Genomic DNA, 24,726 nt, shown 5'->3' with positions numbered 1-24,726 from the left:
ACCCATGGACTGCAGCATGCCAGGCTTTCCTGTCCATCACCAACTCCCAAAGCTTGCTCAAATTTATGTTCATTGAGTCGGTGATGCCATCCAACCATCTCATCCTCCATCGTTCCCTTCTCCTCCTTTCTTCAATCTTTCCCAGCATCATGTTCTTTTTCAGTGAGTTCTTCTCATCAGGCGGCCAGAGTATTAGAGCTTCAGCTTCAGCATCAGTCCTTCAATGAATGTTCAGGACTGATTTCCTTTAGGATTGACCTGTTTGATCTCCTTGGAGTCCAAGAGACTCTTAAGAGTCTTCTCCAACACCACAGTTCAAAAGCATCAATTCTGGGGTGCTCAGCTTTCTTTATGGTCCAACTCGCATCCATACATAGACGCAGACACCTCTCACAGGCCGGATGCTGCTCACTGGCGGATGTGAGGTAGGGAGGGTTCCGGCTTCGGCCTCCAGGCCTCCGCTGCTGCTGTGTCTAGTACCACCACCAATACTGCCGCCTCCATTGGAGCTTCTTATTTCTAAAATGGCGCCCCTGGACTAGGACAAGTAGGTGGATATAGTGCGGCTATGCAGATACCTACTGGAGAAGGACTTGAAGCGGCTTTGTGACTACATTTGTGACCTCCTCTTGGAAAAGGAGCCAGTATCAACACCAGTAACAAGAGGCACAGTCTCTTTGTTAGCTCAATACATTAAGAAAAGACAAAGGAAACCTATTGAAAAGATGGTTATTCAGGGCCATTCTGCCTTAAAAGAATGTCAACCAGGAGCTAAGGGAAGAAAGTTTGAAGAGTTTTTAATCCCATCTGAATTATCTGCCCACTCTTTTTAAAAAATGTGTATTTCTTTCTTTATGTGGTTGCCTTGGGTCTTGGTTGCAGCATGTAGAATCTAGTTCACTGACCAGGCACAGAACCTGGGCCCCCTGAACTGATTGGGAGCTGGGTAATCTCAGCCACTGGGCCACCAGGGAAGTCCCTGCCTATTTTTTTAAAAACCATCAGTCCTTCCTATGATTAGTTACAATATCCTAGCAACAAGTGGATTTTTTTAAAACTACAATTCAGATTCATTTCCATCACTAGGCTGAATTAGCAGTGGTTTACTTGTTGATCTTTTGGAGAAAGTTTTCATATGTTTGAAAGAGTTTATAATCAAGGCATTATACAAACTTAGGCAATTTCATATTTAAACATGGGAAGGTCCCCTGGAGGAGGGTGTGGCAGCCCACTCCTGTATTCTTGCCTGGAGAATCCCCATGGATGGAGGAGCCTGGCGGGCTACAGTCCATGCGGTCACAAAGAGTCAGAGACAACTGAGCAGCTAACCACAGTACATATTTAACATTCTAAAATAGCTCTCAGAAGCTATCTAAAACCTAGTTTGCTCCTGAATAAAAGTCTACTTGGTTAAAAAACACAGAGCTGGAGAGAAAGCCTCTGGGTTTAAATGAGGGGAAGTAGTAGGAAGCCCAGGTGGCTGTTGGTCTTGGCCACATTTGCCAATGAAACTCCAACAATAAGGAAATTGATGTTTCAATTTCCATTTGCCTGACTCCTGTCACTAATTCTCAACTGATTCCAAATACAGAGAAGAGAGCAGTTTGATTTATTAAAAGCCTCCTAAAGCTCAGACAGTTGTGAGGCAGGCTAGGATTTGTATGGGTCTGGCTAGAAGGAGGTTTTATTTATTTACTTTTTAATTCTCTTGTTCTTCCTGGTCTTTACAAAGTGTCTGGCACATAGAAAGTGCTCACTAAATATTTGTTGGATAAGTTAAAGGTCATACTTTGGCCACCTGATGTGAAAAACTGACTCATTTGAAAAGACCCTGATGCTGGGAAAGATTGAAGGCGGGAGGAGAAGGGGACGACAGAGGATGAGACAGCTGGATGGCATCACTGACTCAATGGACATGAGTTTGAGCAAACTCTGGGAGTTGGTGATGGACAGGGAGGCCTGGCGTGCTGTAGTCCATGGAGTCGCAAAGAGTCAGGCGTGACTAAGCGACTGAACTGAACTGAACTGAAGTTAAAGGTAATAGAACAAAGGTGCCAACTAGGAGCCTTCTGCAATAATGAAAGTCTAAGCTAAAGCAGAGAAAGTGGAAATGAAAAGGAGAAGGAGGGACAAAGGACTACGAGACATGGTATAGTTCTGGAAATATCCTCAAGTGCAAAATGGCATGTACCAGGTTATATATTGCAGTTTATTATTAGTAGCAAAAGGTTTAAAACCATTTACCTAGGAAACTGGTTAAATAAAATATGGTGTGTCTACTCAATGGAATAGTATGTAGCCAAAAGAAAAAATTACAGGAGCTCTTTTGGTACTGATTTGGAAAGATTGCCAAGGTACATTAAGTGAAAAAAATAACAAAAAGAATGGAATTGTGAATGGTTTACTACTAATGTATTTACCAAAGGCAAAAGGGAATATATGTTTGTCTTTCTTTGTAAATGCACACAGCATCTCTGGCAGACACACACTAAACAGTAGAGGCTACTGGTGGGGAGAGGAAATGGGAGAGGGGGCGTGGGGCCAAGAGGGAGGAGAGGAGAGACTTTCTCTTGTATGGCCCTTTGGACTCTGTGAATTTTGAAGGAAGTGAGCTTTATTTCTTCAAAGAATGACATATAGAGTTAGGTTAAGCTCCCGGTGACAACCTAGATGGGTGGGATGGGGTGAGGAATGGCAGGGAGAATTAAGAGGAAGGGATATATGTATACTTATATATGTATACTTATGGCTGATTGACATTGTAGTATGACAGAAACCAACACAACATTGCAAAGCAATTATCCTCCAAATAAAAATAAATTTTAAAAAGGACACCAAAAATATACATGACCAAAAGTTTTTAAAAATAATGAAATACAAGTACTCACATACAAACATGCACCAATCAAAAGCAACACTGTGCAGGCCTGTGCCAGGGCTTGGAGGCTGATTAGATGTTGGATATGGAGAAAATCTGGGTGATGACCCTGAGCTTGAACCTCAAGTGACTAAGAAGAACATGGCAGTGCTGCTGACCAAGATGTGAGTGAGGAGTGGGAGTGAGGGTGCCTGGGGGGCGTGTTATGTTTTAGGGGTCCCAGGGGGTTCACAGAACCACGTCCAGCAGTTGGAAGTCAGAACTTGCAGTTGGAGAAAAAGTTTTGAGTTGGAGATTTGGTTTGGGTTAGCAGAGAGGCAGTATTTGAAGGTGCAGGAGTATTGAGGTCCCCAGGGAGGTGAGTGACCCAAATGGAAGGGAAAGGAATGTGGGTCTTCACCTTTCAAGGGTGGCTTAAGGTTCAGCACTGCCTTGCTGCTCTGTGTGATGTAAGTCAGGGAGAAGTATGGTGTCACTCTGCCAGGATGTCCTGGTCCTTTTCTGGGAACAGAAGCTACACCACTGAGCTCCACATCCCCTGGAGGAACAATCACTAACAGCAGTCATTTTTCCTCAAGGAGGTTATGCCATTACTAAAAATTTTATTCCTTTGACTATTCACATTTTCTATTCTTTCAAATTTTACAGTCCTCAAGGGCCAGCAACCCATTTTTGGTGCTCACCTCATCTCAAAGTACAGTACAGCACACCATGAGGGCACACTATAAATAGTGTTAGATAGTCTTTTTAATCATTGCTTATAAGAAGCAGAAGGAAATAGTTCAGGCTGCCGTGCCCTAAATTCACCTAAACTAACCCTCATCTTTATAAATCCCATTTGGCTTTGGATGGAGGCTGGTTGTTTCCTGTCATCTCCTATATTAACAAATGTTCTTGGTTAAAATCCTTTTGCCTTCTATATTTCTGTGAATTTGGTCTATCTATTATTTTGCTTTCTTTGAAAAACATCCCCCCACCCCTCCACTCTCTCATCCTTGGTCTCAAAGTCTCATTTTTGTAGACCATCTCAGGATCAGAGTACCTTGGTGAAGTTAACATTTTAGAAACTCTTTCACAAGTATAGTTTGACCTTAAAAGCACAGAGTAAGCTGCTTTTCTTCTAGTACATGGTCTGAATGTATCTGGAGAAAACCAGAGCACAAGTAAGTATGGAGTAGCCACCTGATGCGAAGAGTCAGCTTGTTGGAAAATACCCTGATGCTGGGAAGGATTGAAAGCAAAAGAAGAAGGGGACGGCAAACAATGAGATGGTTTGATAGCATCAGCGACTCAATGGACATGAATGTGAGCAAATTTCAGGGATAATGGAGAACAGAAGAGCCTGATGTGCTACCGTCCGTGGGGTCACAAAGAATCAGGCATGACTTACTAAGTAACAAGGGATCTAAATTGGTCCTAAAAATTAGAATAAAATATACAGGTCATTTAAAAAGCAGTGGGAGGAGCCTTCCCCCTCTCCTAGGTTATTTCCAGGGAAAATTCAGTCAGTTCCACAAGCATTTACCTTTACATTTGAGACTAAGAATTTTTCACATATTGATATGGGCTATAAAGCAGATCAAGATACACCACCCCAAAAATGCCACTTTGGCATAAAGATTATTTTGAGCTGAAGGCAGCTGAGAAAAGGCAGATATAGGAAGAACATCTGCCCGCCCCCATCTGCCTAAAAGCAGGGCATTAATTTCTCTATGTGAAGGTACCCCCTCCCCTCTCTTTACCAAGGAGGAGAACAGCCCTTGCTACCAGAGACAGAGACTGCACCAAGGTGAGTTTACATGAAAAAGCCTTTCTAAGTAACCCAGTCTATCACTGCTTTCCCCCATGTGGCTCCCTCCCCATGACTGACCCTCCCAGAATCCCCAAATCTGGCCCCCTTTTTTAAGTCTAGTCACTTCTCCACAATTTATTGCCCTTTGTTTAAATGGTATATGAGTCTCTAACTGCTCTTTGGGGTTTTCTTTTCTGTGCAGCCCTTCTGCATGTAAAATTAGAAATAAAATTTGTATGCCTTTTCTTCTGTTCATCTGTCTTTCGTCAGCTTAATTCCCAGGCATCAGCTACAGAACATGAAGAGTAGAGGGAAAGTTTCTCCTCCCTGACTGATATTTCTTAAAGTTAGAGCATTTTAGATCACAGGAGAGCCTAGCTTAGCTCTGGATTTCCACAAAGAGACTTTCTTTTTCTTCTTTGTGTTGTTCAAATGCACATACCTTCTTGCTAATGAAGCACATGGATGCACAATCTCTGTTTCTTCAAGTAGTTGTTGAGCTCCAAACTATTCACCATGCTAGTGTGTGTTTTCTCTTTAAATCCAACAGCCCCATGAGAACTGTCCCATGTTTATCAGTATTTGTTGAATTAATTTGTAAATCAAGCCCCATTTTACAGCTGTAGAACTGAGGCCCCATGAAAGGCTGTTTCTTGTCGAAAGTCAGACAGTAAATTAGTGGTGGGTTATTACAGGGCTGAGTAAATATCAGGCAACCCTTACGCACATGGAATTTCTCTATACATACAGATGTTAACTTATTTAAATTTAGCATCAGAGTTTCTTTTTTACTCTGTATAACATTTTAAAGTAATTTCTTATTGTACTATAATTTACATGCAATAAAATGCAAGAATCTTAAGTTCACAGTTGGATAAGTTTGACACTTGCAGCTGATCCACTTTGTAATGTTACACTGTGATCTGTTGCACTTAATTATATTACCTGTTTATTGAAAGATGCCAACCACTAGACATAGGAAATGCCAGCCTCATCGTTAGCTAATGGCTAGTGAATGATGTCACAATGTATTCATTGTGATGGCCCCCACAGCATTTTCTTTGTTTGCTCCTATTACTGGCATTGGATTCACTTCTGAAGCGAAGTTACTGAGATTAACCTGAGACAACATTTACAGTATTTTCAGGTCTGACTCAGAAACGAAATTTCACAAATATGCTGTATAACGCTGCTCACTTCCAGCAGCAGCCGACAGTGGACTTGTGAGCAGCTGGTAGTGTCTCTCCAGGCCTGATCCTTGAGAAAGCTCTGAAGCGGCCCCTGTGCTTACCCCGCCTCTTCTCTGGGTACCTATGTGTATGGCTGGCCTCACCCTCCTGTGTCTCTCCCAGCCCCCTGCAAAGAAGGAAAATCCTAGAGGACCCAGTGGCTTTCTTCAGACATTGGAAGGGCTTTCCTGTAGAAGTGATCTTGTTTTATGTGGCCCCAAAGGATTGGCTGGCTGACTATTATTCACTCATTCATTCATTCATTCATAATTCAATAAAACCCCACTAAAAGCTAATATCACAGTTATCCAAGTCTATGCCCCAACCAGTAATGCTGAAGAAACTGAAGTTGAATGGTTTTATGAAGACCTACAAGACCTTTTAGAACTAACACCCAAAAAGATGTCCTTTTCATTATAGGGGACTGGAATGCAAAAGTAGGAAGTCAAGAAACACCTGGAGTAACAGGCAAATTTGGCCTTGGAATGTAGAATGAAGCAGGGCAACGACTAATAGAGTTTTGCCAAGAAAATGCACTGGTCATAGCAAACACCCTCTTCCACCAACACAAGAGAAGACTCTACACATGGACATCACCAGGTGCTCAACACCAAAATCAGATTGATTACATTCTTTGCAGCCAAAGATGGAGAAGCTCTATACAGTCAACAAAAACAAGACCAGGAGCTGACTGTGGCTCAGATCATGAACTCCTTATTACCAAATTCAGACTCAAATTGAAGAAAGTAGGGAAAACTGCTAGACCATTCAGGTATGACCTAAATCAAATCCCTTATGATTATACAGTGGAAGTGAGAAATAGATTTAAGGGCCTAGATCTGATAGACAGAGTGCCTGATGAACTATGGAATGAGCTTCGTGACATTGTATAGGAGACAGGGATCAAGACCATCCCCATGGAAAAGAAATGCAAAAAAGCAAAATGGCTGTCTGGGGAGGCCTTACAAATAGCTGTGAAAAGAAGAGAGGCGAAAAGCAAAGGAGAAAAGGAAAGATATAAGCATCTGAATGCAGAGTTCCAAAGAATAGCAAGGAGAGATAAGAAAGCCTTCTTCAGTGATCAATGCAAAGAAATCGAGGAAAACAACAGACTGGGAAAGACTAGAGATCTCTTTAAGAAAATTAGAGATACCAAGGGAACATTTCATGCAAAGATGGGCTTGATAAAGGACAGAAATGGTCTGGACCTAACAGAAGCAGAAGATATTAAGAAGAGGTGGCAAGAATACATGGAAGAACTGTACAAAAAAGATCTTCATGACCCAGATATTCATGATGATGTGATCACTAATCTAGAGCCAGACATCTTGGAATGTGAAGTCAAGTGGGCCTTAGAAAGCATCACTACGAACAAAGCTCGTGGAGGTGATGGAATTCTGGTTGAGCTGTTTCAAATCCTGAAAGATGATGCTGTGAAAGTGCTGCACTCAATATGCCAGCAAATTTGGAAAACTCAGCAGTGGCCACAGGACTGGAAAAGGTCAGTTTTCATTCCAATCCCAAAGAAAGATAATGGCAAAGAATGCTGAAACTACCGCACAATTGCACTCATCTCACATGCTAGTAAAGTAATGCTCAAAATTCTCCAAGCCAGGCTTCAGCAATACGTGAACCGTGAACTTCCTGATGTTCAAGCTGGTTTTAGAAAAGGCAGAGGAACCAGAGATCAAATTGCCAACATCCGCTGGATCATGGAAAAAGTGAGAGAGTTCCAGAAAAACATCTATTTCTGCTTTCTTGACTATGCCAAAGCCTTTGACTGTGTGGATCACAATAAACTGTGGAAAATTCTGAAAGAGATGGGAATACCAGACCACCTGACCTGCCTCTTGAGAAATCTGTATGCACATCAGGAAGCAACAGTTAGAACTGGACATGGAACAACAGACTGGTTCCAGATAGGAAAAGGAGTATGTCAAGGCTGTATATTGTCACCCTGCTTATTTAACTTCTATGCAGAGTACATCATGAGAAACGCTGGACTGGAAGAAACACAAGCTGGAATCAAGATTGCCAGGAGAAATATCAATAACCTCAGATATGCAGATGACACCACCCTTATGGCAGAAAGTGAAGAGGAACTAAAAGCCTCTTGATGAAAGTGAAAGAGGAGAGCAACAAAGTTGGCTTAAAGCTCAACATTCAGAAAACGAAGATCATGGCATCTGGTCCCATCACTTCATGGGAAATAGATGGGGAAACAGTGGAAACAGTGTCAGACTTTATTTTTTGGGGCTCCAAAATCACTGCAGATGGTGATTACAGCCATGAAATTAAAAGATGCTTACTCCTTAGAAGAAAAGTTATGACCAACCTAGATAGTATATTCAAAAGCAGAGACATTACTTTGCTGACTAAGGTCCGTCTAGTCAAGGCTACGGTTTTTCCTGTGGTCATGTATGGATGTGAGAGTTGGACTGTGAAGAAGGCTGAGCGCCGAAGAATTGATGCTTTTGAACTGTGGTGTTGGAGAAGACTCTTGCGAGTCCCTTGGCCTGCAAGGAGATCCAACCAGTGCATTCTGAAGGAGATCCAACCAGTGCATTCTGAAGGAGATGAGCCCTGGGATTTTTTGGAAGGAATGATGCTAAAGCTGAAGCTCCAGTGCTTTGGCCACCTCATGCGAAGCGTTGACTCATTGGAAAAGACTCTGATGCTGGGAGGGATTAGGGGCAGGAGGAGAAGGGGATGACCGAGGATGAGATGGCTGGATGGCATCACGGACTCGATGGACGTGAGTCTGAGTGAACTCCGGGAGATGGTGATGGACAGGGAGGCCTGGCGTGCTGCGATTCATGGGGTTGCAAAGGGTAGACACGACTGAGCAACTGAACTGAACTGAACTGAAGAGCTAATATCTGTGCCAGGTATTATGTAACATGTAAGGGTTTTGCACTGAACAAGACCAACAGAGAACCTGTCATTGTGGATGCTTATATTCTAGTAAGGGTGGCAGATGTTAATCCAGTATCCTCTTTGTATTAATAATTTCTTGTCTGGGGAGTAGGGATGAAGTCCAGAAGAAGAAGCAGAAGAAGAGGCAGTTTGTAGAGAGCTTTCCAGGTCCTGAGATGAGAACGATGCTCAGCAGGCTAAAGGAAAGGAAGAAGGGCAGTGTGGCTGGATTGCTGAGATAGGGAGAGAGTGGGCCAGACAGGACCACTGACCCAGGTGTGATCATAAGGAAATTAAGAAGTGAAAGGTTGAAGACGTAGGACCAACTGGTGGCAGTTAAAGTGTGATGGATTTCAATTCAATATAGAAAAACAACAAAAAAAGCTGTTTGACAGGGAGAATGGAGTGCCCTGGGGCATACTGTGTTTCTTTATCACTAATAGTGTGTAATAGGCTTCCCTGGTGGCTCAGTGACAAAGAATCCTCCTGCAATGCAGGAGACACAGGTTCGATCCCTGGCTTGGAAAGATCCCCTGGAGAAGGAAATGGCATTCCACTTCGGTATTCTTGCCTGGGAAATCCCATGGACAGAGGAGCTTTGTGGGTTCCAGTCCATGGGGTTGCAAAAGAGTCAGACACAACTTAAGAAACTAAACAATAACAAAAACAATAGCGTGTAATTGAGACTTGTTAGCTATATTTAAAGTATCTGGTAGAGAATGCATTACCATAGGTGGCAGGTTGGACACCAAGTGATCCTTGAGTCTCTGGACTGGAAGTCTCTGCACATTTCTGGAAGTCTCTTCCACCCTAAAATTGTATGTTGAGGTGGCCAGAAGACTGACGAGGCTATTATAGGGATCTGGACATCAAATAGTGAGGACCCATAAGATGGAAGGACTTGGCTGGCTGAGTATGGGAGATGATCACTGATGAAATGTCCAGTTGTAGGAGAATGGGGGATCAGTGGGATATTGACACAGCAGGAGGCTACACAGCACTGTGAGTCAATGACTAGAGTTACGGCTATCAACGTTTACAAACCTCAAAAGCAAAGTGTTCAAAGAAGCTAGTTGCAAGGAGATAGTCATGGTTTGATATACAAGTGTGTAAAATTTAAAGTCATGCTAAACAATACTGCATATGGTTTATGACTACATGGTACAGATGTCAAAGATAAGTAGGAAGGATAAACCAAATTGTTTAGTCGAATTGTGTCAAAGGAGAGAGATGAAAATGAGATCAAGGAGAGGTACACAGGGGTTTTCATTGTATCTATAATGTTCATGATATTCATTTTTCTGCATCTTAAACTATTTCATAATAAAACAAATTGGAGAAGAAATCCAGATGAGTGTGATATACAGCTAGGTTTGAGAGCCAAAATCAAGTGCTTCTCAAAGTTCAACATGCATTTGAATCCTCAGGGGATCTTGTTAAAATGCTGATTTTGTCTCATTAGGTCTGGGGTGGGGCCTAAGAGTCTGAATTTCTAACCAAATCAGGGAAAACTATCACTCTGAGTAGCGAGGATGGGAGATTCCCATTCTCTAGGATTCCCGCTAGCCGGGGTACTGCTCAGAAATGCTGCTCTGGACAGCATGCCTGCCTTCAGAGTCTGGGTACAGCTGGAGGCACAGTTTGGCAATCTCAGAAGAGAAGCTTGGAGAACCTAGGGAGACAGACTTTGGAGGGATTTCCCCAAAGAAGTTAAATCTGCAGGTGATCAAGGCAGGTCTGCAGCAACATATGTTGTCTGCTGATTTTTTCTTCTTAAACAAGTTTCTGTTTAACGCTTTGTGGTCATGCACGTATAGGTGTCCTGTGGAGCAGTGTTTCCCAAACCAAATTATACTCAGCTGGAAATCCCTTCAGCCTTGACCTTATAAGAAAGAAGCCAAGGTCACTAGAGAGTGGAGAGGGAGGGAGCAGACGTGTGGACATTACACTTTGTAGGAATCATTTGTAGGTAGCAGCTCCCAGGTTTCTGGATGGTGGGTCTTTTAAAAAATTAATTAATTTTTGGTTGTGCTTAGGTCTTCATTGCTGTGCAGGCTTTCTCTAGTTGCAGTGAGCCGGGGCTACTCTATAGTTGTGGTATGTGGGCGTAGTTGCTCTGGGGTATGTGGAATCTTTGGGGATCAAACTCATGTCTCCTGCATTGGCAGGCAACTTCTTATCCACTGTGTCACCAGGGAAATCCTGGATGGTGGGGCTTGAGCTGAGCAGAATGACAGGCCTTCAGGCTTCTGCTCTGCACACCCACATCCCAAAGGGGACTGTTGTACAGTTACCAGCTTTGCTACACACAGGTGTGATGTGCTTGCACACTTTTTGTTCTGTGAAGTCCAATGTCCTTTATATTTTCCCACTGAACCGTAAGTGCTATGACTGTGGGGACCACACATCTTAGGTTTAGCACCTAGCTCAGTATACCTGGTACGTCTTAGGTGCTCAGGAACTGTTTATGGGATGAGTGAAAGAATTTCAGCTCAGATACAGGTGTTTTTAAACTTAACCTTTTTATTTTGAGAGCATCATAGATTCTTATAACGTAGTTATCAGAAAAACACAGAGAGATTCCAGGTATCCTTTCCCCAGTTTCCCCCAGTGGTAACATCTGGCATAATAACATTAGTGCAGGATCAGTCACAACCAGAAAATTGTCACTGATGCAATCCGCTGGCCTTAGGTTTCCCTGGTGTCACATGCAATCTCATCATGTGTAGGTTCATTTATTTATCATCACAGATGACACAGAATGGCTCCATCACCACAGAATCTCTTATGCTACCTTTTCATAACCCACCTCCCTCCTCTATAATTTTAAAGAATGTCACCTCAGGAATGTTGTGTGATGGAATCACAGCAGTATGTCACCTTTTAGCACTGGCCCTTTCTACTCCGCGCGACTCCCTGGACATTGCCCAAGTTGCTGCCTCTGTCAGTGTTGTGCTCCTTTTCTGGGCTGAGGGACATTCCAACGTGTGTGTGCACCACAGGTTCTTTATCCATTGGCCCTTCCAAGGATTTCTAAGCTTTTTCCAGTTTGGGGCTATCATGAATAAAGCTGCTGTGAACATTTGTGTATAGATATTTTTGAATATATATTTTCATTTCTCTGGGATAAATGCCCAGGAGTGCAAATGCTGGGTCATATGGTAAGTGCGTGTTTAATCTTATAAGAAACTGCTAACTGGTTTTCAGAGAGGCTTGGCTTACCTTGCGCATTCCCACCCAGAGTTTATGAGTGGTGTGGTTGCTCTGTGTCTTCACCAGTGTTTGGTGTGGTTGTTGTCTTTTAGTTAGAACTCCAAGGGCACTGGTAGAGGTCATTATTGAAAGGAAACTTGCAGTGAATTACCACAAGACTTTAGTAATAGCAGAGAATCCAGTAAGTTCTAGGGACACCTGTCTATGTCCAGAAACTTAATTGGGCACAGAAATAGTGTAGGAGGAATGCATTTCAGAATATTACAGAAATGAAGATTAAAGTGAGAAAGATGGCTGAATAATGGTGGAAGTAACATCAAATATACCGAAAGAAATGTCAGAATATCCAATGGCAGATGGATGGTGGAAGAGGGAAAGGGGGAAGGGGGCAGGAACCCATCTGCATTCAGCAAGGGCAAAGGCCACCAGAGGTGAAGTGAAAGTCACTCAGTCCGAGTCTTTGCCACCCTGTGGATGGTAGCCCGCCAGGCTCTTCTGTTCGTGGAATTCTCTAGGCCAGAATACTGGAATGGGTAGCCGTTCTCTTCTCCAAGGGATCTTCCCAACCCAGGGATCAAACCCAGGTTTCCCATGTTGCAGGCGGATTCTTTACCATCTGAGCCACCGGGGAAGCCCTAAGAGCTATCATCAATTCATAACTATTCATGGAGCAGCCTGCTCTGAACCGGGCGCATGGGGCATGGTCATGACCAAGGTAGGCAAGGTCTCTGAATAGAATAGCCGGCTTTCATTTATGTGTCAGGTGTGCTAAGTGCCTTATGATATTTTTTAATCCTCCCACAGAAACAGATTATTTTAAGCCCATATTACAGATGAGGAAACAGGCTCAGAGAGGATAACTAACTTGCCAGGGGCCACAGAGCTGTTGTACCATGGAGCTGACATTCAGATCCAGGCATATCTGACCACTTTATGATTGGTGGAGTTCACTAATGGATGTTAAACTTAAGATCAGGAGCACGTGATGCTGGGAACCCAGAAGCTCAGTGCGGGGACAGGATGCTGTCTGGAGCAAGAATCCAGAGACTTAGATTTTTCTGAGACCCTAACACTCCAGAAATCCTCTTGCTTACTTCCTACTTCCTGGTGTCTGAAATCTTTTCAAAAGAGGACAAGATTCTTCCATTTCATCATTAGAAGTTAATGTATAATTGCAGCTCTGCTTTTTTTGTCATTATCTCCAGAAGGAGAGACAACTGCTCCCTTATGTGCAGTAAGCTATTCTAGTACCTGTTGTTAGGAGGCCCTGCTTTCCCTCCAAGCCTCAGTCTGTCAGCTGGCACATTTTTCAGCTCCTCTGTCCCTCAAATAGGGGGATCCCTTCCATCTGTCTATTACTATCTGTTTATCAAGGGGGTGGAGGTGGTGCCCTGGCACTCCTGACATTGAGCTCTGCTGTTGGTAAGCCTGTTGCTTTTCACTATTTCTTTCAGCTGATCCAGGAAGAATCTCATTCTTCTGTTGGCTTTAACCCTGCCGACAGGGCTGGAGATGACTGAGGCCTGGATTAGTGGGGTCTGGCCAGTTGTTAGAGTCAGTCACTAATCTCTGGGCCACTTGAGTAAGGAACTGTATCGCCGAGTTTCAGCTTTCTTTTCCCCCCTCTTTTTCAGTTTCCATAACATCTACTCTTCACAGGGGATTGTCCTGCTTTCCGGGATCCTGATTTACATAATGGTCATTTCTCTAGCCTCTGTGTGGGTCTGGAAATCTTTGCTCTCATCCCAGGCCTTCTTTAGAGATGTAACATGATGGTCCTCAGCTCTGTTCATGCTTGCAAAGCGTGATCCAGCATCCTCACACGTTAATTTGCTAAAACAGAATTTCTATTTAGAGCCAGACCACCTTGTCTGTGAGGAACTTGAACCTACTGGTTCTTTTTTGCACCTGCCTGTTCTAGTGACCTGCTCTCAGGCCCAAGGATTTTCTAGGTGAGGTCGCACTGCTAGGCGAACACTTTCAGGTAGGTGATGGTCTGCTGAGCTGTGGTGCTGCCCTCAGCCCTGCCCTAGGGGGCTGCTTGGCCCTAGATCGCCCGTTTCACCACAGGGGGGAAAAAACAGGCATCTTGTTTTAAGTTCTTTAAAAGTTATTAATAATAATCATGTAGGCTGCAGCCGCTTTCCAGGACTCTCTAACAACCAGAGAAGAATTCATACTAATAAAAAGAGCAATAATAATAGCTAACATTTATTGAGTAGTTTTCATGTAATAGATATTATGCCTAGAATAAACTTTTATCTGCTCTTTTTAGTTTATTCTGTATAACCCTGTTAAATAAGTGATATGATCAGCCACATTTTATACACGAGAACTAATGCCCAGGGGGCTTAAGAACCCCTGTCTGTGACTGAGGCCCTTGCCCTGAGGCACTATGTGACACCTCCTCCCATTCAGGGAAAACTTGATCAAGGCCTTGTCCTTCCTTATAAAAATGCCACAGAATGGCTAACAGGTTTCCCAGGGATTCCAGAGTCATCTGGAAAAGCAGTATTTTTCAAAACACTGTCTGTGAACCACCTGCATCAGAGTTCCCACCACGGCTTATTAAAATCTCAGTCAGGTTGAATCACAGCCTCTGGGAAAAGGGCCAGGGAATCTGCATTTCTAGAAAGCTCCCCCAGGGATTCTGATGGACTCTAATAAACACTGCTATTTTCATTGGCATCCTAATCACAGTTTATGGGTAGAGCTGACACCAGCAAAAGGGATTCTTGCGTCTGTGGGCAGGGGTTGGGCAAACTTTCTGGGAAGGGCCAGAGCGTAAATGATTTGGGCTTTGCAGGCCCTGCAGGTCTCTGTTGCACGTCCTCAGCTCTGCCATTGAAACATGGAAACAACCACAGACAGCCTGTCACCAGAGGGTGTGACTGCATCCCAATAAAGCTTAGTGTTCAAAAACAGGCAGGGGAGGCCACAGTGTACTGACCTCAATAGTTGTTGGCCCACCAGCCCTCTGATGACCCCTTTTTTGTGGGACTTCTTTTTTTTTTAATTGGAGGAAAATTGCTTTAAAATGTTGTGTTGGTTTCTGCCATATAACGGTGTGAATCAGCCATAATTATACATATATCCCCTCTCTCTTAAGCCTCCCTCCCCTCCCCTATCCCACTCCTTTAGGTCATCACAGAGTGCCAGGCTGGGCTCCCTGTATTACATTGCAACTTCTTACCAGCGATCTATTTTACACAGGATAGTGTATACATGTTGATGTTACTTTCTCCATTCGTCCCACTTTCTCCTTCCCCCACTTGTCCACAAGTCCATTCCCTACATCTGCGTCTCTGTATCACCATCTCTTCCCCGCAAAAAGGTTCATCAGTACCATTTTTCTAGGTTCCATATATATGCATTAATATATGATATTTATTTTTCTCTTTCTGACTTACTTCACTCTGTATAACATGTTCTAGGTTCATTCACTTCACTAGAACTGACTCAAATTCATTCTTTTTCATGGCTGAGTAATATTCCATTGTATATATGTACATACCTTCTTTAAGCATTCATTTGTAGATGGACATCTAGGTTGCTTCCATGTCGTGGCTATTGTAAATAGTGCTACAGTGAACAATGGGGTAAATGTGTCATGTAGTATTGTAGCTTTCTCAGGATATATGTCCATTAGAGAGATTTCTGGGCCATATGATAGATTTATTCCTAATTTTTTAAGGAATCTCCCTACTGTTCTCCATAATGGCTCTATCAGTTTACATTCTGTGGGACTTATTCTTACAGTACTTTCTGTTACCTGTGGAGAGCTATATCCATGAAGATAAAATCACCTGTTCTACCAGATAAACCTTGAACCTTCGTGACTTAAAGCAGTACAAGTTCTGTCCTCTCATCTCACAGCCCAGTTAGAGTGTGCCTACTTGGGTTCTTCTGTGTTCTTCATTTAGGGATCTGGCACCTTCATAGTGTAGCTTCATCCTTCTTGGTTCTCACAGCCATTCTCAGAGCCAGTGGACGAGGAAAGAGAGCCAGGATTATTCATGGGAAACCTGTATGGGCCTGGTCTGGAAGAGGTGCCCTGCATTTCTACCCATATTTTACTGGCCAGAATTCTCATTGCGTGGGGTCCTGAAACAGCAATTTCTCAAGGCTGTGAGGCCCTTGGTCTCAAGACTTTCTCTAGTCCTTTCTATCTTTGCTTGAAATCTATCCACTTCTAACCTGGGCTCATCTCTTCCTTGTAAAAAGCCTTATTAAGGTCAGTCAGTAGGAGCCAGCCCATGGCCTCACTCTGACCTGTCCAGCCACATTCCTTAGGGCTACAGGCTCAGAAGGCACAGATCCACCTCCTCAGTTATTGTAGGTGCGAGTTTTATCACCTAGTTTGCTACTGTATAACGGAGATCTCCATCTCTCTAGGCTCTGAGACCATTTCCTCCCTGGCTGCTGCCTGCCTATGAAGCACCACATATTTTAGGTTGTTGCCATGGTAGCACCCCCAGTGCAAGATACCGACTTCTGTAATAGTCCAGGTAGCACAGAGGCTTCACCAGGTAAACCCCAAACTGTGCGTAATGAACACAACTAAATGTTTATTTCTTGCTCACATCACATTCTAATACAGATGTTCTTGGAGGCATGACCTTCCATTTGGTCATTCAGAGACCTGGCTTTTTTCCATCTTGGACCTCTGCCTTCCTCTGGGTCCTTGTGGTCCTCTCTTGCTGGCCACGGGGAAGGCAGGCAGGCTTCCCATGGGAGCCCATAGGCACATCACTTGGGTCTGTATTCTCTTGGCCAGAAATCAGTCACATGGTCACACTCCCTGAAAGAGGGGCTAGGAGATGAAGTCCAGCGACAAGTCCCAGAGGAAAGGAAGGAGGTTTGGGCATGCATGTGGCCCTATCTGCCTCTTGGGTCAGGCCTGTCTGGACTGATGGAGTGACGTCCAGGGGCTTATCAGGGAGAAGGTCAATAGGTGGCCTGCCTCAGTGATCACTGAGGGCACTGTCAGGCAACAGCTAGTGAGATCCAAAAGATGAGCGAAGTAAACAGCAAACGTTTACTGCGTGTCCATTCTGTGCCTAGCAGTGGGCCAGACTCTGGGGACTTGGGGGAGAACCAAGCTCCTCTTAGAGCTCTGGGTGGTCCCCCTAAACACAGCCCTTGTGCTGGATGCCAAGGGGCCAGGGAGTTGGGGAAGAGGGTGGGTTTTCTACTACGGCTGGTTTGAGTGCCTCCTGTAGCCCTAGAAATGCCTCCCTTACAGTTGTGCGTGGCCCTGTCATCAGCAAGCACCCTCTCTGCAGTGTACTGGATGAAATGTAATTAGAAGGGGAAAAGGGCAGCCCACAGCAGATATTCTGTTTATGTCTGTCAGTTGTTTCCCTAGGACATCATCTGCCCTCTCTGAGGCTTCTAAGGAGATGGTTGCTCCAGATGTAGGGTCATCACACTGTTTTGTGTTTGTTTCTGGGTGTTGGCATTGGCAAAGTTAGGGAGCTGGCGCTGTCTCGGAACCCCCTCTGTGGTGCTGAGGGCAGCACAGGGAGGGGCCCAGATCCCCACATCCTTGCTCTTTTTCATGTTTTTGGCCATTTGGGTGAGAAACCACTGCTGCTGCTTCTGTTGATGAGTGAGTCGTGGGCCAAACTTAACTGAAGATGTTGGCTGAGGTCCAGGCAGACAGCTCTCAGTCAGCCACCATTGAGCATCAGCTCTGTGCCCAACCCCTGTTCAAGAGCGTGGATGCACCCCGCACAGGAGCCCACTTGCTTTTGGTAACTCAGGGCCGCTGGAGAAGGATCTTGAAACTGTTATGTAAGGCAACAGCAATATTCTCCAGGAGGGTTTTCAAAAAGGGCTAAGAAAATGGGCATAGAGGACATAGCTAACCTTGGAGCTGGCCGCAGAGGGAAGCTTTTACACCTCTTTCAGAGATTTTTCGGTGGAAAGTCATGTCACTAGCAGCAGGAAGGTAGCCTAGGTAAGTATCCAGCATACCCTTCCAAGCTGCCTTCATTAATGTGTTGCACGGTTTCTTCTAAGGCAGTGAGGACTACAAAAGGTTAAATCTCTCCTATACGATGAACTCAGCCATCCCTGTGAAATGGAGGAAGCGGAATACCATTAGACTCTCTAATCTCATTTCTCTCATGCTGTCCTTCTTGGAGCCTATCAAACAGTGTCCTGGCAGAGAGTCAGTTCTGTGGCCGTGAAGCATCAGAGTCAGTCTCTTTCTGAACATGCCAGAAGGGCTGTAATTTAGAAAATGTAGCCTACCTTTTAAGGAAGGATGAAAAGGTACTAAATGCACCTTTCTTTGCATGTTAACTCCCAAATATTTGGGATATATTAAATGTGTCATTCCTGGGAAATTTTATTTTCTGTTTTATTAGAGTTATTTGCATGACATATTAGAACAGAACTTATTAAAACTGTTTGTATTTGTGGATCTCTGGTGGTTTCATGAGTACTGCTCAGGGCCCTCTCTGTACCAACTATTCAATAAGATATGTGTCTTTTGAGTGTGTAACTGTGCATTCAAGATGCAAATGCAGTAACAATTTTCCCCTGGTTTTAATTGTTTTTCCTCAAAGACGCATGTGATTTTTCTTATCTGATTTAAGCATTTCTTAAGGGGAGGGAGTAGGAAAGTATTAGCTACTGCCACATCAAAAAAGCTAAATATAATTGGAAGTTAGATTTTGAGATTTTTCTGTTAGTCCTAGTCTTTTTTCCATATTGTGATGTTGTCATAAATAAAAGGGGAGGGGGTGGGGCCTACCAGGATTTTGAAGTTTTTTTTTTCCTCCTATTTAAAGTTTATGTCTCCTAGATAGCATCCCATAATGCTGGTTATTTTTATGCAGAATATTTGGGACAAAGAGGCTCTCTTTAAATGAAAGATAATTGCAAGCTTTGTCCCTTGCCTCAAGTTTACTGCAGGGTTTCTCTCCCCTCTGGTTATACAGAAATGAAATTATAAACCACCAGTAGCCTGGGAAATGTCAATCGATTCCAAATGACTAAATATTTAATTCAATCATTGCCTATACCTCCAAGGATGACTCGGGTGTTTTTCTTCTTACTGAGGGCTCCATGAAAGCCGGGCTCTGCAATGGCTGCTGAGGACTGTGTCTGTTGCAAGGAGGCTCCCCTGCAGTGAGGAGCTGGGCAAGCCTGTTCCATAGCAGCCCTTTTTGCAAATGGTAGTGGATTTTTGCAGAAGGTTTGTGGCCAGATCGCTATGTATAATACTGATGAAGCATTTTTGTTCCAGCTCTGTCTCGGAAGACCTAGGCTGTAGACGTGGGGATTTCAGTAGGAAACATTATGGATCTGTGGAGCTGGTAAGTTTACACTGTCTGTTCAGTGGTAGTACATTGATTTCGATTTAGAGAGGATCGCCAAGCTCTTCAGATCTTTTGTTGTATATTTACTGTTAGACCATGTGGGTACAGTATAAGGACTGGATGGGAATGAATGACTATTGAAAGGCTGTAATAATAATTTGATCATCTTTATCTGTTGTGTTTTTACTGTTACGTACTTTTAATCTGTGCCTTTCAGTGTGTTAAAAATATGTTGTGGCTTGGTATTTTTCTCTGTTCATGGTGTTATGTAATTAAATAAAATGATTTATGTATTAGGAAAAGTAGCGTTTAGCTTTTATGTTATCTTGTTCCTAAAAGTTTCTAAATCTAGTTTTTGAGGTTTATATATTATTATAATACATATTCCAATTTTTCTGTACCCTTCATCTCTGGATATGTGATAGGAGTTAGAATATCTGTGAGCTCTTTTTCTCCCCCCTGTTACAAGTATATGTGGTGGACTAGATAAATGACTGTGATAGGTAATAGATATCTGGGTTGAAAATATTCATATTTTTCTTAATGAGAGAGATTGGGGTTTGTGTTTTGATTTTTTTAAAGGGTATGCTTTCATTTTAAAAGAGGAATAGTGAAGATATATCATAGCCTCGTTTTTTTCTTTTTATCATAGCCTCAGTTTTTTAAAAGACAGAATTGTGAGTTTTTTCCCCAGTTGCATGGAAATTTGAACTAATTTTCAGGAAAATATGCTCATAAAATTTTCTTGGTTAATATTTAACTATTAAAAACATTAAATTTATTATTTCTATTTACAAAAACTCAGTTAATGGGATCCATTTGTAAAGTATTAATATAGGCTGCATTAATTGCAGGGTTTAAAAAGTAGAAAAATTTATGTACTGGAATCATGTACAAGTAGCATTCTACTTGAATTCAAGTATATATTACAGGTTTGACTGTGTACCTGGCCCAGGTATATTCTTGGAAATATGCATTAAGTAAAAGATTAAGTCCTTGTTTCTAAGGCTCCTGCTGTCCTCCTACTGGGCAGATAAGATACATAATATACCTAAAGAATGCATTTAGTCACATAAAAGACACCCTGGTTGACTTGGTTAGTGTGTGTTCTATGTCAGTCACTGGTGATACCATGCCAGCTCAGACCACCACCACCTCTACTGAAGAAGCGTGTGCATGGCTAATTCAGAACTGGTAAATATTGTGAGAAGCGCACAGACAGGCGCTGGTGGGGGTTGGGAGAAGGAGGGAGCAACCCCTTCTGGCTAGGCATCTCAGGGAAGCAGCCTGGAAGGCCTTCTGGAGGCTGTGGGATGTGAGTTGGCGACAAGGAAGATAGACAGAGGATATTTGCAAACAGCATGATTCTTGGCAACGATGATTTGAAGGGCAATGAGCACATGGTCCTGCCCAGCAGAGAGTACAGGGCTAAAGAGCTCAGTGGTTACACAGTGGGTAGGCTTTGAAATCAGACAGGCCTGGCTTCATATACCAGTTCCCTTACTTATTATCTCTGTAAACATCGCTGAACCTCAGTGGTGCCTAAGAGTTTGTGCTTGGAAGTCATTCTTGTTCCAGCATTTACTAGTTGTATGATTGGCCTCAGTTTTCTTATCTATGAAATGGGGTTTATTAGTATTATCTATTTTATAGGGTTGTCAGGAGGACTGTATGAGATGATGCACAGAAGCACAGTCCCTGTTAACTAACCATAGTGGAAAAGATGAAATTTGATAGCACAAGTAGGATGTTGACTCTCAGGTGAAGACTTTGAACCTGATCTAGTAAGTAGTATGGAGCTCTTATAAATAGAGTGTTGTTTAGGGGAGACAACATAGGTGTGTAGGATGGACCCTTTATAGACTTGTGGAAATCACAGAATATCAGACTGGGAACATACATGAGAGAAGTGCTTTCTAGCTTGAACAGGCATCAGAATCACCTGGTGAACTTACTAAAACAAATTGCTGGATGCCATCCCCAGAGTTTCAAATTCAGTAAGTCGGGATTAACTCAGAGTTTGCATTTCTAACAAGTTCCCAGGTAAGGTTGATGCCACTGTTGCCAGAACCACCCTTGGAAAAACCCTGCTTTACAGAATCCCTGACTGGTCATCAGTTATCCCCAGCTTGATAAGGCAGCTCACTGACCAGCTCAGTTTGTGTGTGTGTGTGTGTGTGTGTGTTTATAACTGACTTTGTAAATATTTTAAAGTAAATTTTAAATACAGTTTAAAATTCTATGTATAATTTCACCACCTTGCAGCAAGTATTTTCATCTGCTTTTGATACCTTCCAACTTGTATAGCTATAAGTGCCATTTCTACATGGTTGTAATCAAATTATGTATTTACTTTCGCATGCCTCCTTTTTCATTTAACTGCATTTTATAAGTATCTTCTTGTTATGTTGTTAACATTTTAATCCATGTGTGATAGATAGACCAGTAAGGTGATCAACAATGATCTGTGGAACAGTTTTCCTCCTTATGTAAAATCAGGTCATTTCTAGTTTTCCCAAGTTGGATGACATGTGCTAGAGGTTGCAAAACTTCAGGAGATGAGGGACAGGGAGGCCTGGCGTGCTGCAGTCCATGGGGTCGCAAAGAGTCGGACACGACTGAGAGACTGAACACCACCACCAGAGGTTACAAGGGTTGGGAATGATGCAGTGAGCAAGTTCCAGTTTTGCGTGTGAGGATCTCTTGAGATTCTGACTCCAGCATTTTAAGGAAGGAGATGTTTTCTCCCATCTATGAACACAGATTATTATCAAATTAAAAACCATATAATGTGTCCTATGTTCGTGAGAAAGCCAGTTCAATTTTTCTTACACTTGATTTGATGAATATTGTTGGGAACCCAGTCGATCTTGGGTGTTTGTAGAGGGGTCCTTGGGATTCTGTAAAATCAAAATTTTAGCATAAACTTCTTCTGATGTTCAGTGAATTAGGTAGAAGTCCTTGTGAAGGGTGAAACTGACCATTCAGATCAGCAATGAGGGGGATGCAGGGGCTTGGTTCCCTAGGCTTCAGTTGAGTATACATTTGGTGAGAGACCATGGCACTCAGACGCCTACTCTACAGACGCACAGGTGAGTTTCTCAGCCCTAATTCAACAGCTGTGGGTCGAAGGCTCCCACCATGGGGCAGGCACGGTGCCCGACACTGAGCGGGGAGGAAAAAGCCAACTGCTCTGCTCTCCTGGAGCTGGATGTAGTCTGGCTTTAGAATCCAGCGGCCTCAAACTTTGAGTCTCCAGGCTGCATCTTAGCTGTGTTCCCTACCTGAATCAGGGATGGTTTCCTTGCAAGGGATGGAGATCCACTCAGTCCAGCTCCAATATAACGTAATTCACAGAAAGGGTGTGGGAGGATTTCGCTGGAATGCACTGCAGGAATCACAGCTGGGCTGCATGTGACTGGGAAGCCATCAGGCAGCTCTTCTTGTTTCTCTCGGCCCCTGTGGTTTCTCTGCTTCACTTTGCTCTGCATGTCAGTACCAGTCTCCTCTCTGCACGCCAGCTTCTGCGACAGCACAGTTGCCTCTCTCCAGTCCATTTTCTCCCAGCAGCGGTGTTTGTTTGTTTTTATTAATACTTCTTTTTATCATGGTGAAATAGTCACAAAATAAAATTTACCATTTTTAAGTGTACAATTCAGGCCCATTATATATATTCGCTGGGTTATGCAACCATCAGCACTATCTACTTTCAGAACATTTCTCATCATTCCAGATAGACATTGTACCCATTAAACAATGACTCCCCATCCCCCCTGCTCCCTTGCAACCTCTGTTTTATCTTCTGTCTCAATGAATTTACCTATTCTATGTGGAATTATACACCTTTTGCCCTTTTTTTGTCTGATTTATTTCAATATTTTGGGGGTTTATCCATGTTGTCACATATATCGGAATTCCATTCCTTTTTCTAGCTGAATAATATTCCATCATGTGTATATACCACATTTTGTTTTTCCATTCACCTATTGATTAGCTCTTATGAATAATGTTACTGTCAACATTGGTATACAGATATGTGCTTAAGTGATGTTTTAAAATGTTGGCAATATAGTATCTTTTCTTTTATAAATCTCTTCTGTGGCCCATTGCAGTGCAAGCCCAGACCCTTTACAAAGCCCAAAGAGATCCTTCATGGTCCCTGTTCTGCCTTCCTCTCCCACCTTCCCACAAGCTGCTCACTCACTGTGCTTCGGTGGCCTAATTTTCCCCTCTAGAACAATTTGAGTTCCTACCTGTCCTTTGCATGTGCTCTTCCCTCTTCCTGGAATGGGCTTTCCCAGCGTTGCTCACCGCTGATCTCAGCTTAAATGCCATCTTCTCAGGGAGGCCTCCCCAATCACCCTCGCTGAAATCATCCTCCTCATTATGGAGGTCTCTAACTCAGCATCCTCTTTATTTACTTAATGGTGTTTATCACAATCAATATTTGTTTACTAACTATCCTCTCATCCACTAGAGGGGAGGGTGGAAACTGTGTCTTTCTTGAGATTTCTAGGCCCTGGCATATACTAAATTCTCATTCAGTTTTTTTAAAATTACTAAATTGACTTCTAGTCCCCCACCCCACCCCTAGTGTTACAGTCCCTGTGTCCACTGTAGTCCATTCATCGGACCCTAATTTCAAATTCCAAAACGAATGTTATGTATTGATTCCGCAGGTCCAGTTATCTATCCTTGATTCAAACAGTTGAGTTCAAGGTAGGGTGGTGGTGGGGGGGGGGGGTGTCATGTGGTATAAATGTGGCCTCCTAGACCCCCTCAGCAAAGTTTGTGGGCAGATTCTCTTTGGAAAGGATATGGGAAGAGTCAGTTTCAAAGAGCATGAGCTGAGAAGGAAGCCTCCAATATGTCTATAATATTTCCTCATAGAGTAGATGATTTAAAAGCTCCATCTAAAAGCACCTGGTTAAAATGTCATCTTCTGCAGGTAGACTGTTATCCCTGGCACTTTTTTAAATTCCATAAAAAATGTTATGAATTATAAACCCTCTAAAAACAGGAATCAAGGCTCTTGATTTACCACTGTGTCCCTCATACCAACCACAGTGCTTAGCTTTAGTTACTTAGTAAAAATTAATTGAATGAATGAATGGTTCAGTTTGGTTGGAATTAGAGAATAGTCTAACCCATCAAAAATAAAGAAAGAAAAGGAAAAACAAGCTTCTATGATTTCCCCCCTCCCCAATATAGTTAGACTCATCAGTTTGCAGTGCATTCCGTCTGAAATGTTTGCCGTTTTTCTTCTTGATGAATTGAAAGTCTGGTCTCTCGTGGCAGCATTCTAAGCAAGGCACAGCTATTACCCCATTGACCATTCTTCATTGCTTCATATCAAAATCTGTCAGG

At 43.0% G+C, this 24,726-nt stretch overlaps 1 protein-coding gene across 5 annotated transcripts in view; it reads left to right on the top strand.

Annotated features, from left to right (window-relative positions):
• The window catches only part of GARNL3 (GTPase activating Rap/RanGAP domain like 3), a 166,437-nt gene that overhangs the window by 28,072 nt on the left and 113,639 nt on the right, over nucleotides 1–24,726 (top strand). For 2 of the 5 annotated variants that reach the window (XM_060411782.1, XM_042245683.2), the window contains exons 1-2: nucleotides 18,235–18,307; nucleotides 19,287–19,356. In XM_060411782.1, coding sequence (XP_060267765.1) covers nucleotides 18,300–18,307; nucleotides 19,287–19,356 — 78 coding nt within the window. In that variant the 5' untranslated portion in view covers nucleotides 18,235–18,299. Of the gene's footprint in view, nucleotides 1–18,234; nucleotides 18,308–18,852; nucleotides 19,216–19,286; nucleotides 19,357–24,726 lie in introns of those variants that run through there. The other 3 variants (XM_060411779.1, XM_027966433.2, XM_060411784.1) reach the window with 2 other exon arrangements.

Source organism: Ovis aries, chromosome 3 (genome assembly GCF_016772045.2).
Source record: "Ovis aries strain OAR_USU_Benz2616 breed Rambouillet chromosome 3, ARS-UI_Ramb_v3.0, whole genome shotgun sequence".
NCBI lineage: Eukaryota > Metazoa > Chordata > Mammalia > Artiodactyla > Bovidae > Ovis > Ovis aries.
This window is presented reverse-complemented; position numbering and strand designations above follow the sequence as displayed.